The sequence below is a fragment of the Trachypithecus francoisi genome, unplaced genomic scaffold, assembly GCF_009764315.1.
Source record: "Trachypithecus francoisi isolate TF-2019V2 unplaced genomic scaffold, Tfra_2.0 Contig01579, whole genome shotgun sequence".
NCBI classification, from domain to species: Eukaryota; Metazoa; Chordata; class Mammalia; order Primates; family Cercopithecidae; genus Trachypithecus; species Trachypithecus francoisi.
In genome coordinates, this window is record NW_022681442.1 from 19,015,003 (window position 1) to 19,032,024 (window position 17,022).

The 17,022-nt window shown below is 38.7% G+C and overlaps 1 protein-coding gene across 11 annotated transcripts in view; it reads right to left on the bottom strand.

Moving 5' to 3' along the window:
- VTI1A (vesicle transport through interaction with t-SNAREs 1A) overlaps nucleotides 1–17,022 on the bottom strand; it is a 382,574-nt gene that overhangs the window by 356,008 nt on the left and 9,544 nt on the right. For all 11 annotated transcript variants that reach the window (XR_004430534.1, XR_004430540.1, XR_004430539.1 and 8 more), the window contains exons 2-3: nucleotides 12,497–12,555; nucleotides 8,440–8,550 (exon numbers count right to left, since the gene is read on the bottom strand). Coding sequence is in view for 6 of the 11 variants with exons in the window: in XM_033182828.1 (XP_033038719.1) it covers nucleotides 8,440–8,550; nucleotides 12,497–12,555 (170 nt within the window). In the remaining 5 variants the exon portion in view is untranslated. The remainder of the gene's footprint in view (nucleotides 1–8,439; nucleotides 8,551–12,496; nucleotides 12,556–17,022) is intronic.

Sequence of the window (17,022 nt, forward strand, 5' to 3'; positions counted from 1 at the left end):
AGGAAGAAGCGGAGAGAAGATTGGAAAAAACAAACCAAAATAAAAAATATAGTTCTTTGGGGGTAACAGGGCTACTGGTGATTTTTTTTTCTTTTTTACTCTTCTTTATTTTCAGAATATTCTATAATGACCAGGTATTATATTTACACAGAATCAAACAACAAATGTCATTTTTTAAAATATCAGGCATATTCATTAAGTGTACACAGTAAAGAAAACTTTCTTTTCTGAGGTAGTTCTATCTAGCCTTTCTCATTTCTTTTTAGAATGCACTTATGGTCATGTAAGAAGGATCAGCTGATGCTACGGTTACCACATATTACCACTGAGACTATCTAAACCTCTAAAACATGTTTTCATGGTTTCCCATAACTTCCACAGAAATGGAAGTAAAATATCCCAGGAAGCTGTAAGTACAGAAAAGATAAAATGTAAACAGAAGCATATGTTCTTGACCTTTCAACAAAAATCAAAATTTAAATTCACCTTTCTCATTTGAACGTCTTTAGTCTATCTCGGGTTAGAAAAAAAAAAAGAATATGGGTACTGGCTTTTCTCATAAACTCAGATACTCAAGTTGTCCATTCACCTATGAAAAGAGAGAGTACAGGTAGTATCAGTAAAAGCTTCAAGCTGTTCCACAACATCCTTTGAACCCTGACCTAAGGGACCAACTCCGATAGTCTGCAGGTAGTTGGATTTCTAGGACCATTCAGCCTCACTGCTGAGACTGTCAATAGAAGTGCCATTCTCTGATGTAGACAGCTCTGCACTAGGAGCTGGTCTAACAATCACATCACATAGCCTGCCAAACAGGAAAAGGCAGCATTCGGGCACCACTGACCTGGGATAGAAGTGAACTTCAGACTGGGGCCAAAAAACTCTCTTTTTAACATTCATTACGATCTAATCATTTACCCCAAATCCTTCTGTGTGTGTCTTAAAGGAAGTTCAGCTTTGTTACAAGAAAAAAGAAATATGCAACTATATGAATCAACCACAAGATGGTGCTAGCATCATAGCACAATATCAGAGAAGTGAAAAAGCATTCAACACACCATGTCCTCATAACCTTTGGAACCTTAGACTGGCACACCACTTACTTGTTTCTTTCTTTTTCTATTTACTGAGACTTGGTCAAACATTTTATACAATTTTGGGGGGGTTTTGTTTGTATAAGTTTAGGGTTTTAAAATTTGCTTTGATTTTCTTAAGAAGCAAACAGTAATCTTAAACTTGAAAAAATCCTTAACTATTTTTTTTCCTCTTGGCTGGTTCATTTTTCTGGAACATTCTGACATGAGAAGGCCCTAGCTAACCTCATACCAATGTTGAAAGAAGAAATTACAAGAACAGTTTACAGGAATTCTAATTTAAAAAAAATAATAATAATAAGTTGTTTTCAAATACCTAAACAGACTATTAAATTTCTATGGAAACTCGAAGGCGGGCAGGTTGTAAAGGATTATGAAGGGAACAGTAAAATGGGTGCTTAGTTACTGGATTCTGGATTCTGATTCTGGCTCCAGAAAGCAGTGTGACTTCAGAGTAAGTCATTGGTCTCCTTGGTCCTCCATTTCTTCATCTAAAAATAAGGTGATTAGGTTTGACCTCTTCTGAACTTAATATTACTAACTTCCTTTGAGGCTACACAACAAGCCAAAAATGAACAATACAGGCTGTAAGAAGCAAAAAAAATATCAAGAAGAATGAAATTAGGTGAGTGAACAGAATAATCAGGAATGGTAATAGTATAAATGGGCATGTAAGTATGACCATTAACTTTCCTTAACACACTCCCACACACACGATGCTGACTGCAAACTACCGCATGAATTTTAAAATCCTTTAAACAGGCATTTAGTCAGTTACAAATTATATTCTATGATAAGCCACTATAATGAAGAAAACCAAAATATGCCACCCCAAAATATACTTCTTTGGCATATTTTTAAGATGGCTATTCGTGGGGCTACAAACATAAGAATGGCTCTGAAAAGCTGGAGATACGCATTTGTAGAGGAAATCAATATTAGTGAAGTAACCAGCAAATGCAAAACAGGCTTTCTCTGAGCGCCCCCACCCTGACCCCTATGGGCTTTACTCAGATCTTGGAAAGATGAACTCACAGGAAAAGGAGACTGAAAGTCTGATGCTCTTTGATTTTATTTTATTTTATTTTTTGAGACTGAGTCTCGTTCTGTTGCCCAGGCTGGAGTTTAGTGGCGCGATCTCAGCTTACTGCAACCTCCACCTCCCCGGTTCAAGGGAGGCCTCGGCCTCCTGAGTAGCTGGGATTACAAGTGTGCACCACCATGCCCGGCTAATTTTTGTAATTTTAGTAGAGAAGGGGTTTCACCATGTTGGCCGGGCTGGTATGTGAACACTGGTATGCGAACTCCTGACCTCAAGTGATCTGCCCGCCTCAGTCTCCCAAAGTGCTGGGATTACAGGTGTGAGCCACCGTGCCCAGCACCTTTAAAGGTAACAGAGAAAGCTTTACCACAGGTTCCCATCCATTCTTGTGGGGGGCTGCTGCCTTGGCTCCATCAAGCAGAGCCAAGACAACCTTTGCTTGCCTTCCTCCCCTCTCGTTCTGATAACCTGTTCCCACACTCCAAACCTCTATGCTTTTCTGCACAGTATAAAAACTTCAGTTATCTGGCCCTACTTTGAGTCTCATACCTTGTGTGTGGCCCCTGTACTTATGCACAGAATACATTTTGTTTGGTTTTTCCCATTAATCTGTCTAGTGTCAATTCATTTTAGCATACTTCGACTCGACCCTTGAGAGGGAAAGTTTCAACTTTCCTACAGTAAACAGCAGACTATTACTTTTCATTCTCTGATATATAAAATTATCTGTTGAGGAATTAAGAAACATTAAATCGACACTGAACTTTCATTTCCTGCCATGGTGGAGTAATTGGTACAAGACAAACCCTCCTGTTCTAAACAACTGTGAACATGGACAAAATGCACGAATCAATTGTTTTCCAAAGCTGGACAACAAGCAATGGAGGAGTGTAATTCCTCAAAGAAGAAAAACATGTGCCATGAGCCCCGCATGGCTCTCAGCCTGGAGGCACTTTCCCGATTGCAGCACATGGAGGTGCAGCAAGTCACTGAACTTAGGAGGCAGACACTGGAGTTAGGACTGCTGGGATGCATCATCAAACATAGCAGGGTAATGGTGAGAAGCAGCCACAAAGAGAACGAGCTCCAGAAATCGAGAAAGTGGTCCCCTAAGTCTCTGGCTGAAAATGAACTTGCATATGTAGAGGACGAGACCCCACAAGGTCTCACCCCGAGAACAGGTACTGGGGAGTAATGGATTGAATGGATATTTTAGAGGTTGCCCAGGGCAGAGAGATGGAATTCCAAACAAACATAGGGGAGAGAGCACTTACTAAACACTCCAGTCATTCAGAAGGAACCCAAGAAAGGCCACACCATAAAAGTAGGGCTACTCTAAACGTGTCCTAACAAAGTCAAACCATAAACCCTGAAAGGACCAGTCTGATTTGCCGGTGAATTATCTAACTGCCTGAATAAGGCCTCACATTCTCTAAAGCATGCATTGTCAACAGGAGCAATATCATGTCTACAGAGGCAAAAATTAGTTCTTGGGAGTATGATGAATCTTAAGACATTACAAAGATGTGTGGCCCTCCAAGGAGCCATAGTACATGAAGAGATGTACAGACACAGAATATCTGTGGTATTAAAATTTCACAGGGGAAGGAGTGGGATGATTAGGAAAAACATGTCTAAAAAGTATCGTTAGAGAAGTGATAATGAGAAAAAAGGTTGAGAGATACTGTTCTAAAAAATAGTAATAAAATATAGGCTTTATAACAACATAGAGGCCATAACAGCAAGTATAATAAAATTATTAGCCATGTGAAGAAGCAATGGTACAGGTTAGAATACCTAGAAATTGACCTGGATTTTATTCAGCAGACAATGAGGACTCTGGGATTTTGTGTAATGGCATGACATACACAGATCAGTGTATTCGAAAGATAATTATGGAATATATAGAGGGTTTTGAATGACACAAGAACAGAATTAGGAAATCATACTACAATTATACAGATAGAGAAACCATGAAGGCTTCCAGTAGTACAGATACTTTGGTGGTAGATCTGCTAACTCTCAGTGACGCAGTGGATGTACAAGGTTGAAAAATTAATGAGAACTCTGAAGTAACCAGTACTTGTTGAATCTGAGTGTGTTTAAAAGACTCTGGGATAAATGGTAAGAAATATAAACCCGGAGCTACCAAGAGGTCTGGGCTACAAATACCAGTCAGTATAGACGCAGCCATGGAAGGAACGGGAAAGATGATAACACACAGAGGAGGTTATGGGAGGAAGTGGTGAGGAAGCCTGAAGGATCCAGGCATCCAAAGGGTAAGCAGAGGAGAACGACGGGCTGGGGAAAGAAAGCAAGTGGACAAATGAGTCAAAGAAAACAGTATTGAGTAGTCCTCTGCCCCTCCCCACGGGCATAAATGCTCCCTCGAAGTCTTGCTATTACAAGGGGAATAGGAGAATGGCTTCAATCGCAATAAACACAGAGCTGAAGAACCATCTCTGCTAGTCTTTCTTGAAATTCAATATTTCTAGGTATGGTATGTCAGCATACAAAAGCTATCAAGTATCTTTAAATAGATATTCTCCATTCATTTAAAAAAAGGATTAAATCTATAAAAGAAATAATAATTAAAACAAGGGAGTTATGTCAACATTTTCTACACTCTATTCAAATATATCATGTGAGGTGGTGTGGTAAAATGAAGAAAGTTGTAAAACAGGAGTCGAAGGACCATTCACTTCTCAAAGTCCTCCGGTGACTTTTCATCAACCCAGAATAAAAGCCAAGATCTTCACCACAGCTTACAATGCCATCACAGATCTTTCCTCTGCTTCCCCTGCAACCACACACGTTTCTTCCTCTCTCACTTAAACCTCAGAGAACACCCGAGCAAAAATGGCCACAATCACCCTGCTGGTCACTCTCTATTCATTTATTCACTTTACTTTATATAATGTATCTCTACCTGAAATTATAATATGTATGTATTTGTTTGTTGTCTTCCCCACTAGATTTTTCCCCTGCTATAATTTAAACTATATGACGAGAACTTTATCTTGTTCACCAGTGCTGCATTCTAGCACCTAGGACAGTGCCTGACACACAATAGTACTCAAGAAACTCTCGTTGAATGAAATCTATAATTAATCTAAGCTTCTTTGTTCTATCATGTGTAAATGAGGATAGTAATCCATATCTGCTCTGTCTATTCTTCACACAATGAAATGAAATAATGTATGTTAAAAGTAACTTACAAACTGTAAATCACTATTCAATAGAAGTAGAGGTGGTGAAAGATGTTTCCTAACATGGTAGAAGAAATCTGTGGTAGCAAATATACATATAAATACATGAATTGTTAATGATAGTCTATATCAAGCTAGTCCAACCCATGGCCAGCAGGCTGCAGGCAGCCCAGGATGGCTTTTTGTGGCCCAACACAAATTCATAAACTTTCTTAAAACATTATGAGGTTTTTTGAAATTTTTTTTTTTTTTTTAGCTCATCAGCTATCGTCAGTGTTAGGATATTTTATGTGTAGCCCAAGACAATTCTTCTTCCAATGTGGCCCAGGTAAGCTAAAAAATTGGACATCCCTGGCCTAGAGAATAAATTTTTAGTTTCATAGTTGTTGGTTCCATTTTTCTTTATAATAGAAAATATAGCCCGAAAGGAACACTTATCCAAGTATACAATTTCCAGATACCTAAAGGACTTTACCCAGGACTGTACTCTTTGGGAAACAAGAAAGACTAAAGATTGGGTTAGCTGACTTATAAACCACAGAAATAATTTAACTTCTGAAAAAATAAATTAAGAATAAAAGATTAAAACTGACCTAAACATTACAAACTGAATTGTGTCTCATAAATTCCTATGTTGAAGTCCTGATTCCCATACTGAGAATGTGACTGTCTCTGGAGACAGGGTCTTCAAAGAGGTGATTACATTAAAAAGATGTCATTCGTGTGGGCCTGAATTCAATAGGACTGATGTCTTATATGAGGAAACCGGGACATGGAAACGTGCAGAGGGAAGACATATGAAGACATGGGGAGAAGCCACCTAAAGATCAAGGAGAGAGGCCTCGAAAGGAACCACACCTGCCAGCACCTTGAACTCCAACTTCCAGTTTCCAGAAATGTGGGAAAACAAATTTCTGTTGTTTAAGCCACCCAGTCTGTGGTACTTTGTTGTCGCAGCCCTAGCAAATTCATATCCTTTGTTTTTCTAGAACCCATAAGAAAAATCTTCAGAAAAGAGTTCCATTAAAAAAAAAAAAAAGTTCCCCAAAAAGTTTCATTTTTCAAGCAAGCTAAAATAATCTTTATAAACATGTTATTTTGCTTTCATCATTTATACTGAAACTTTAACTTCAGTTAGAATTTTCTCAGTATATATCTGAGTTGTTCTTAATCCAATTTTTTCACTATATTTCATATTTTTACTGAGAAAAACTAGCCTTTCACAAAGCAGTTGGAGAAAATTTTACCTAGTACAGAGCACCGACTTAGGCATATACATTTATTTTATCAATTTGGGCTCATCATGAGTTTTAATTTGTTTTTTTAATTAATAGGAGCACAGTCTAAAAGGTATCAGAGTTATTGATGTGATCCACCTCAACTTCTTAGGATAATAGCCACTCAAACACAAAAGAAGCATGCATAACTGCAAATCACCCTATTTTCAGACTCTGGGAGGGACTTCTACCAGGTCCATTGATGTTGGCCTTACAGTGGAAAAGTATACAGTAGCCTAGAAGGTGTAACCTCCAAAAAGCAAAACACCTAAGGCGAGAACTGAGGCGGAAAGATCCTTACACATTCTTGACTTTCCTTGTGAATTTGGGCCCCAGATTCAGAAATACAGCTGATTCATCACCCAACACATGACTTTTGTTGCTCATAGGTAAGAGTCAGATCTGTCCTCCCCTGTATCTTTCTTTTTTTAAACATGAGTCATATGAAATTTCATTAAGTTGCTGAAAACCTAATTTCCTGTGCCAGCCTATGAGAAACTGTTAGTTGTTACTGTGTTCACTTCTTTGTCCTTTTATCATTGGCGGAGTTTTAAAAATATTTTTTATCTATATCTTTTTATTTTTAATTGCAGTAAAGTCACATAACATAAAATTGACCATCTTAACCATTTTTAAGTGTATGGTTCAGTGGTGTTAAATATGTTCACATTGTTGAGTAACCAATCTCCAGAACTTTTTGTAAGTTTCAGTCTGGCAAAACTGAAACTCTTTGCCCATGAAACAACTCTCCATTTCTCCCTGCCCTCAAGTCCCTGGTAACTACCATTCTACTTTCTGTTTCTATGGATCTGACTATTCTAGATACCTCATATCAGTGGAATTACGTAGTATTTGTCTTTGTGAGTGACTTATTTCACTACAGCATAATGTCCTCACGGTTTATTCAAGTTGTTACATGTGTCAGAACTTCCTTGCTTTTTTAAGGATGAATAATGTTCCATTGTATGGATATACCACATTTTGTTTATCCATTTATTTAACAATAGATGCTTAGGTTGCTTCCACCTCTCTGCCATTGTGAAAATGCTGCTATGAATATGGATGTGCAAATCTCTCTCCGAGACTCTGCTTTCAATTTTTTTTTGGACAGATACTCAGGAGTGGAATTACTCAGCTATATCTTTTCTACTCCTATTAATGTCTAATTACTAACAACTTTAACATTATGTCTTTTACATTTATATTCTTAAATTTGCTATAAAGCAGATAAAGTTGAAAGCCAGATATATAGGAAGACACAGCTAAATATTCTCATGGGCAATTAATATAAAGGATCACAAATAAATTATCAATTAAAAGTGGTTTCTTTTATCTTTTGGGGGAAGGGTATAATATATCCTATTAAGAATCTAATAAAGTCTATGGAGTTTATCCCAGGAAAAAATACACATGGAAACATGCATCCAGAAATACAGATATGCTTTCGGGAGATTATGAGCCCCTGAAGTCCAGGAGCTTCAAACGTACAGGCTGCATCTTAAAGACTCCAAACCCTGAAAGGCCAGAAACTGAGTTTCAAAATTTTAATAAATGCTAAGTACCAGTAAATACCATTCGCACGCAAAGGGCCGCATGACTTGGATCTATTTGTGAGTTATTAATCCAATATACCTTAAATTCCACCATTAGCTCTCTCTATAACCATTTTTTAGATCCCTAACTCATAAAGAATGAAAGCTGTTACTTGTCTTCTACACGAGCCCAAAAGACTGTGCATTTAATGCTGACTGAGGCATGAGAAGGAAACAATAAAAAAAAAAAAAAGTAAATATGACAAAGGGTCGATTTTGACTCACAAAATCTGTTTCGAGTTTTCCCATTTCTTGTTTGTAGCTTCTCATTCTGTTGCTGTACATCCCTCGACTTTGGGGTGGTATCTCTCGGACTTCCAAATCCATCTGTTCAAGCTAGAAGGGGGAGAAAAAATGTGATTTAAACTACATTGTTACTCTTATTTGAACAAATGTTTACAGCTGAAAGGATCTAATTCCAGTTCCTTATTTTTGTAGTTGAGGAACCAGGCTCAGGGTGCTGAATGATCAAATAACACTGAAACTACTTTTACTCTTAATTTTTGTTTAGTTCAACAATTCTGAGTACTTGCCAAGTGACACACATTGTGCTCAAGTACATGCTTTGTTAAAACATACACATTTGGCCAAGCGCAGCGGCTCACGCCCGTCATCCTAACACTTTGGGAGGACAAGGCGGGTGGATCACTTGAGGTCAGGAGTTTGAGACCAGCTTGGGCAACATGGCAAAACTCTGTCTCTGCTAAAAATACCAAATTAGCTGGGCGTGGTGGTGGGCCCCTGTAATCCTAGCTGCTGAGAAAGCTGAGGCAGGAGAATAGCTTGAACCTGGGAGGTAGAGGTTGCAGTGAGCTGAGATTGCACCACTGCACTCATTCCAGCCTGGGTGAGAGAGCAAGATTCCATCTCAAAAATAACATAACATAACACAACATAACATAATATAACATAACAACTAAAATAAATAAAATAAAATAAAATAAACAAATTAACCCAAACATTCTTAATAATTGGATTTCAATATACTTGGAATAGCCCATCATTCAATCTAACCGGGTTTTGTCTTCTGACCATTAACCTCCACAACTATGGGAAGATAAAGTAAGCTATTATTTTCCATGGGTAATCCGTGAAACAAGCCAAGCCTTATTTGGTGACCTTTATTCTGGCAGGTGTTTTCTAATTAGGAAAATCACATACCAACCAACATGTGATCTTTACCTTCATCCTAACTCCCAATACTTTATAACCACATTGATATAGCATTAAATGGATACAGTAATATGCTAAATTTCATACAGCTCAATGAAATCACTCCCTTTTCTTTTTTTTTTTTTTTTTAACAACCTGCTATCAGATAACACTTTGGATACAACACAGAACAGTTTAATTGGCATCAATGCAGAAATACTATAATGGTTTAGGCATAGGCTTTGAAGCCAGACTCTTACGTTCACATCATAGGCTCTACTACTTATTAGTCATGGAATCTTGAACAGGTTTCTTAATGTCTCTGTGCCTTATTTTTCCCACTTATAAAATAGTATCTTTTTCAGAGAGCGGCTGTGAAAATTAAATAAGGCAATTCCTACAACGTACTTAGAACAGTGTCTCTTACTTGACAATTGCTAGATTAAAATTAACTCTAGTAGTGATGATTGCAAGTGATGAAGAAGATACAGCAAGCACTATACAAGATAGCAGAAGTGGCTTACTTGTAGTTGTCATTAAAAAATAAAAACCAGGCCAGGCACAGTGGCTCACGCCTGTAATCCCAGGACTTTGGGAGGTCGAGGCAGGTAGATCACCTGAGGTCAGGAGTTTGAGACCAGCCTGACCAACAAGGTGAAATCCCATCTCTACTAAAAATACAAAAATTAGCTGGGTGTGGTGGCGGGTGCCTGCAGTCCCAGCTACTCAGGAGGCTGAGACAGGAGAATTGCTTGAACCCGGGAGGTGGAGGTTGCAGTGAGCCAAGACTGCATCACTTCACTCCAGCCTGGGCAATGGAGCAAGACTCTATGTCAAAAATAAAAATAAAAACCAGTAACAACAACAAATTGGCCCAGGCCATGTCTGATAAAATCATATGTAGTTTACCTTTTAAAGCTTTCTAATAAGTTCCTTCCAGAACCCTATCAGCTTATCGCTAATAAAACCTGTATTCAGGGTTAGCAACTGAATAACTATAGTGCATACAGATAAACCAGACAATCACCTTTCAATTAATAGGGTTCAATTTATTATAAAGAAAAAAGATAATTTTAATTAGCCTTGATTTAAATGGTGATAGTTTAAATGATTATGTCTCAACATAAATGAGAAGCATCAATAAATAAAATCATTACTTAGCAAGACAATTACTTAAAACAACTCTCTGAAATCATCAATTATTTAGTTCTAACAAGGTAAACAGGATCAATCGGAAAAATAACTACAAAAATACATGCAAGCCAAAATCTGAGACTTAAGTATATTTTTGCTGAAGATATTTTACATGGATACTTAAAACTAAATTAAAAGTAGGTAAGAAAGAAAAAGGAAACACACAACAAGCACTTAAAATGAAAGCAAGAATGAGGCTAATGTGCACTTGTTCCATGTTACGATAGCATTTATGTGGCCAGTGCAGAGTGGGAGAAAAGATCATTGCAAGATGTGTAGTGTCCGAGAGACTAATACAAACCAGATGCTCAGCAGAAACACAATTAATCCCAATAGTCAAATCAAAAAAGTTTTTCTCCCAAGGTCGTCATCAAAAGGGCAGTATGGGTCGGGCAAAGTGGCTCACACCTGTAATCCCAAAACTTTGGGAGGCCAAGGTGGGTGGATCATCTGTGGTCAGGAGTTCACGACAAGCCTGACTAACATGGTGAAACCCCGTATCTACCAAAAATACAAAATTAGCCGGGTGTGGTGGTGCATGTCTGTAATCCCAGCACTTTGGGAGGCCGAGGTGGGCAGATCACTTGAGGCCAGGAGTTCAAGACCAGCCTGGCCAACATGACAAAACCCCCTCTCTACAAACAAACAAGCAAAATTAGCCAAGTGTGGTATTGCTCGCCTGTAATCCCAGATACTTGGGGCACTGAAGCATGAGAATCGCTTGAACCCAGGAGGCAGAGGTTGCAGTGAGCCGAGATTGTACCACTGTACTCCGGCCTGGGTGACAGAGTGAGACTCTGTATCAAAAATAAAAAAGAAAAGCAACACACTCGTATAGGGACACAACGCATAGTAACAAGTGAGTCATGCTTGTAGTAGTCGGCTTTTAAAATCCCAAATTAAGACACAATACTTTTAGTCCCTTTTTTGCTCCATGTTTTACTAATTTATTTATATAAAAAAGTAGTAGATGAACCAGAGCTCTGGGTTTAGCAAACTAGGAGCAAATATTTACTCTACGACTTAACAGGATTTGGGACCTCCAACAAGTTCCTTCATCTTTCTAAGTCTCAGTCTCCCCACCCATAAAACAGGAGTAGTAGCAGTGTTGACAGTCACTTGGCCAAGGTTCTCTCATGCTCCTACATGTCTTACCTGGTATGCCAAGAATACAAGGTCCTGAGCACTCTGAGCCATTTTTTAGGACTGTGTTTGCGGGGAGCTCAGGGAGAGGAAATAATGTGTGCCCCTGGGACAAACAACAGCCTTGCTTATAGGCTGCTAGAAAGTGGCACATTTTCTAGGCTCTTGTTCCATTCCTCTAAGGCATTCTAATGCTGTTGTAAGCCTGCCTACAACATCTAGGCCTGCCTGCGTCACCACTGTGGGAATTCAAACTCAGGAACTGATGCAACCAGCCTGAAACACTGGCAACTGCTTTTGTTGTGGATAATAAAAATCTTTTGTATCTGACCTAGGAGTCTCATGTCTTCTCTAGTCATCTATGAAACTGTAGCAAGCTCACTTGAGAGCTTGCAAATAGGAGAAAATATCAGACCCTTTACCATTTTTGACAAATAATATTGTCTCACATGGTTATTGAGAAAATTAAATATTATAAAGCAAGTAGTATTTTTAATCCAGTGTCTGGTATCCAATATGCCTTTATCCAGCATTAGCTATTTACAGCTGTTATGAAACGTATTATGATGGAATAAAAATTAGAGACAGATATTTAATGAATCACCTTTACTAAGAAGAATAAAATCCCAAGAAGCTATTAAAATCTCTTCAATTTAAAAACTGACAGATTCTGAATTATAAAATGCTAATCAGCAATGCTTCACATTTCCACAATGTATAAAACAGGCTAGAGGAAGGCATTAGCTGAAATGGTTCTGGCTGTGTGTTAAAATGCATTACTGTCTGTACATACCAGTTCTTTCGCTTCTTCAAGCTGTTTCTCCACATTTGCAACCATCTGTTTCTTTTCATCTGAAACAAACAATAATACCAAGAAATTGCTAAAGATACGAATAAATTTAATATTTTAAAACTTCAGTGTTTATATGCCTTTCTCTTTTCTGGCCAATCAGATTACAGAACATAAGGCAAAAGAGCGTATCATTCTTTGGTGGGTTTGAAACCACTTCAAGCCACTGATTCTAGGCTATCTAGAAATATATAATCCAATAGAGTACCTAATTATTAAGAGATACCATTTTTAAGGAGACACATTTTTAAGAGAGACTAAAAATTATGTTGCCCTTTAGGAGAGACTAAGTTAACAAGAGCAGATTTGTGCTGGCCTGAGGAATCTGTGAAGTCATAACTTTAACAAATTGGGAATAACTGATTTGTTAATACAATTTAAAAGTCATATACAAAAACATCGCCTAAAACTGGGCAAAAACAATCCTTTAAAAATTGTACTCTCAGTAGCATGGAGAATCAGGTGTAATGGAATAAATATTTGAAGTTAGGACTACTGATTCTAAACTGAAAGCTACTATCTCACTCAACAGTTATGGGATCCTGGGCAAGAAATTTTTCTCTTTTTTTTTTTGAGCCTCAGTCTGTATTCTCTAAAATGGGGGGAAAAAATCTACTGGATTACTTTTAGCTCCAATAAGCTTGATGCAAGTGACATTACTTTAATATTATAAAGTGCTAAGTCTCTGTATGTGGTTTATTTTTCTAATACAATCAAGTTATAACCCAACTGTAATTCCCTTCTCTAGGAGAGATATGTCCTGGCAGACAATTTCAGAAAGCTTTCCCATACCCTCATTCCAACCAGTCAGCCTATTTGTTCACATACCCTAGTTAAGTTTTGTGCAAACCAAATGTATTGAACATCTCTAGTTTTTGTCTGCCTGCATCCTTCTCTTCTCAGGCAACAGCCCCTACTCTCTTCAAAGGTCCCCTTCCTCACCAAGCGGGACAATGAAAATGCTATCTCCATAGAGACTCTGCTTCTTCAGTCACAGTGAGTGACTTGGCAAATGACAGGCATCTAATCCTAGCTGGGCTAATCTTAGTAATTCAACCCTTTGGCCACATCCATCTGGGGGTTGGGTGGTGGGATAGGCATATATGAACCAGGGAGAAGAATCAAAGTTCTAGAGCAAGGGGAAAGTCTTTTCCTCTTTCCTGGTAATGAGAAAATGAACCTAGAAGCTGCTGGCATCCATTGGTCTAGCTCCAAGAAGAAAGCAAGCGAGCAATGGCTGAAAATAAATCCTGCATTTAAAATGAAACACAACTGAGAGACAGAGAGAGAAATAGTTAGTTAGTTCCTGGCTTGAAATAACTGAAATGGCTTGACTTTATAAAGCTTGACTTTACCATAGTTTGGTTGCTTGAGCCAAGAACTTTGTTGTTCTTTGTTTAAAACTGGGTTTATGTCACACAGGAGCCTAATGAGATTGACTAACACAACAGACTAGAAAAGTCATGAAGCTTGAAATGGGCACAACACCTACCAGGTGACCAGCCTTCAGAAGGGTAACCAGTCCTAAGTGGGGAAGCTTTAGTAGAAATTATTATTTCACTGGCCGGGTGCGGTGGCTCACGCCTGTAATCTCAGCACTTTGGGAGGCTGAGGCTGGCGGATCATGAGGTCAGAAGTTTGAGACCAGACTGGCCAACATAGTGAAACCCCGTCTCTACTAAAAATACAAAAAATTAGCTGGGTGTAGTGGCAGGCACCTGTAATCCCAACTACTTGGGAGGCTGAGACAGGAAAATTGCTTGAACCCAGGAGGCAGAGGTTACAGTGAGCCCAGATTGCGCCACTGGACTCCAGTCTGGGCGACAATGCGGGACTGCACCTCAAAAAAAAAAAAAAATTATTTCACTAAGACAATGATTAGATTATTAGTAGATTCTGCTAATCCTAACCCTTTCCCTTTGTTATCCCCAAACTATAGAGGGGAAACAGTTGTCACATAAGGTGTTTTATGTGTACTCACAATATTTTTCCCTAAGAAAAATATGCGTTTGGGATTAGAATTCCACTTAATTTTCCCTCCTTGAAAAGTTAAATCTACACATGGCCAGATTAAATATTTAATAGATGATCCCAGATTTATTTGCTTCTGGGACATTTCAATCCTTTCAGTATCTTCACACAGTTATAGTTAGAATAGCACTATATTTTTGTGATAGAGAAAAATGTAAAAAAAGACAGGCCTATCTTGGATCAAAAGTGAGATGGTGTATTTACACATCAGGAGCAACATCCTGTTCTCTTCAACATATTCAGTTGATAGGAAAGTCCATGCCATGGACCTCCAGGACTAATAAGTATCAGTTTTTCTCATTAGCAAAACAAAACAAAGAAAGAAGCCTCCCTTGACCTGTATTCCCCTTTGCTAATATTCCTCTCCTTTCATTACCAGCCAATTTTCTTGAAAGCAAGGGTACAGACTCTGTTTCCCTTCCTCATCTCCCCCTCCACTTCCTGTAAACTAACTACTGCCCCCACCATTCTACTGAAATTACTCTTACTACATTAATAACCCTTCCTTTGCCCAAACTAATAGACATTCTTAGGTCCTGTTTTTATTTAATCTTGTGGCTTCTTACACTTTGCTCCTCCCGTCCTATAACTTTCTCCTCTACTGGCTCCCATGGCACCCTGATCTGGTAATTCTCCTGAACGCTCACTCCTGTCTCACGGTCCTCTGCTAGGCATTGTATTTTTCAGGCCATCTTTTTTTTTTTTTTTTTTTTAAATTATACTTTAGTTCTAGGGTACATGTGCATAACGTGCAGGTTTGTTACATATGTATACTTATGTCATGTTGGTGTGCTGCACCCATCAACTCGTCAGCACCCATCAATTCATCATTTATGTCATGTATAACTCCCCAATGCAATCCCTCCCTCCTCCCTCCTCCCCCCTCCCCATGATAGGCCCCAGTGTGTGATGTTCCCCTTCCCGAGTCCAAGTGATCTCATTGTTCAGTTCCCACCTATGAGTGAGAACATGCGGTGTTTGGTTTTCTCTTCTTGTGATAGTTTGCTAAGAATGATGGTTTCCAGCTGCATCCATGTCCCTACAAAGGACGCAAACTCATCCTTTTTTATGGCTGCATAGTATTCCATGGTGTATATGTGCCACATTTTCTTAATCCAGTCTGTCACAGATGGACATTTGGGTTGATTCCAAGTCTTTGCTATTGTGAATAGTGTCAGGCCATCTTTTAATCGCTGATGTTCCTTGGAGTTCAGTCCTTGCCTTTCTTATGACCATCATCTATGTCCCTGGGCAATTTCATCCATTTTAAAACTACCATATTATGTATTTATGATCCTAAATCTTTATCTCTAACACTGATACATTTCCAGGACTTCAATCCTTTAATCCCAATGCTTATGCCCATCTCCACCAGGCCGACCTGGCAAACCTCTATGCAAAACTCTCTTCAGAAATCATCACTTCTTTGAAGGCTTTCCTAACCCAACATAAGAGTTAATCACTCTCTTGTACATAAAATACGTATAACTCTTATGTTATCCTAATGATTTATCCCTCACATAAACAACCTTTCAGCTTAGCGGGGCTCTGGGAAGACAAGAGCCATGTCTTAATCATCTTTATAGTCCTACACTATAATGAACTTGACATATACAATCAGTTTTCAAAAAATGAAGGTAAGTTAAATAATGAAGAACAGAGCAAGAATTTGCAAAAGAAGCTATGCTACTAACCGCCTTGGTTTCCCTGCCCCCTCTCCCATTTAATCTTCCTAAAATCTCGCTTTGATGGATCAGTTGAGCTTAGCAGTTAAGGTCCTCGACATTCCAGAGCCAAGCATCCTTTCCAACTTTATTTCCAACTACAAGCTTTCTAGTATGCAGTCTACAGACAGACTGTTCATTGCCACCCAAACAAATCTTGTTTTTTCTTCTCTACATCTTTGTTAAGCTACCATTTAGGGTTCTTTGGCTGAATGCGACAGAAGTGATTCTGGCTAAACTAAGCCAAAAAAGAGAATTTGTTAGAATAATGTGGGGTGGCTCACAGAATCAATGGACAAAAATGAGCCACACAGTTTGGGAAAGACAGTATCAGGAGTAGCTCAGGGTACCAAGGGAATAGGAACATACAATCCCTGCTAAAGAAAAGTCTTGAGCAGCTCTATTCTCTTTCCTTGGTTCATCCTGATCAAATTCCTGGCACAAAGTCTATGAATGTCCTTGCTTGGGTAGTATGTTCATCTCTTGACCTACAGAGGGCAGGGCAGTCTGTCAGTTCCATCAAGACTGGAAAAACGCGGTTTAAGAAGTTCCTCAATAGGAAATTGAGTAGATAGAATGAAAGCTGCTGGGTGCAACAGATGTCCACTGCATCCATGTATGGCAACCTCTTATAATATAGTCTTTCCCTGTTTCTGTCTGTCCAAACCCGACCTATCCCTCTGGGCGAGCTCCTGAGACATAACCTCATCTCCT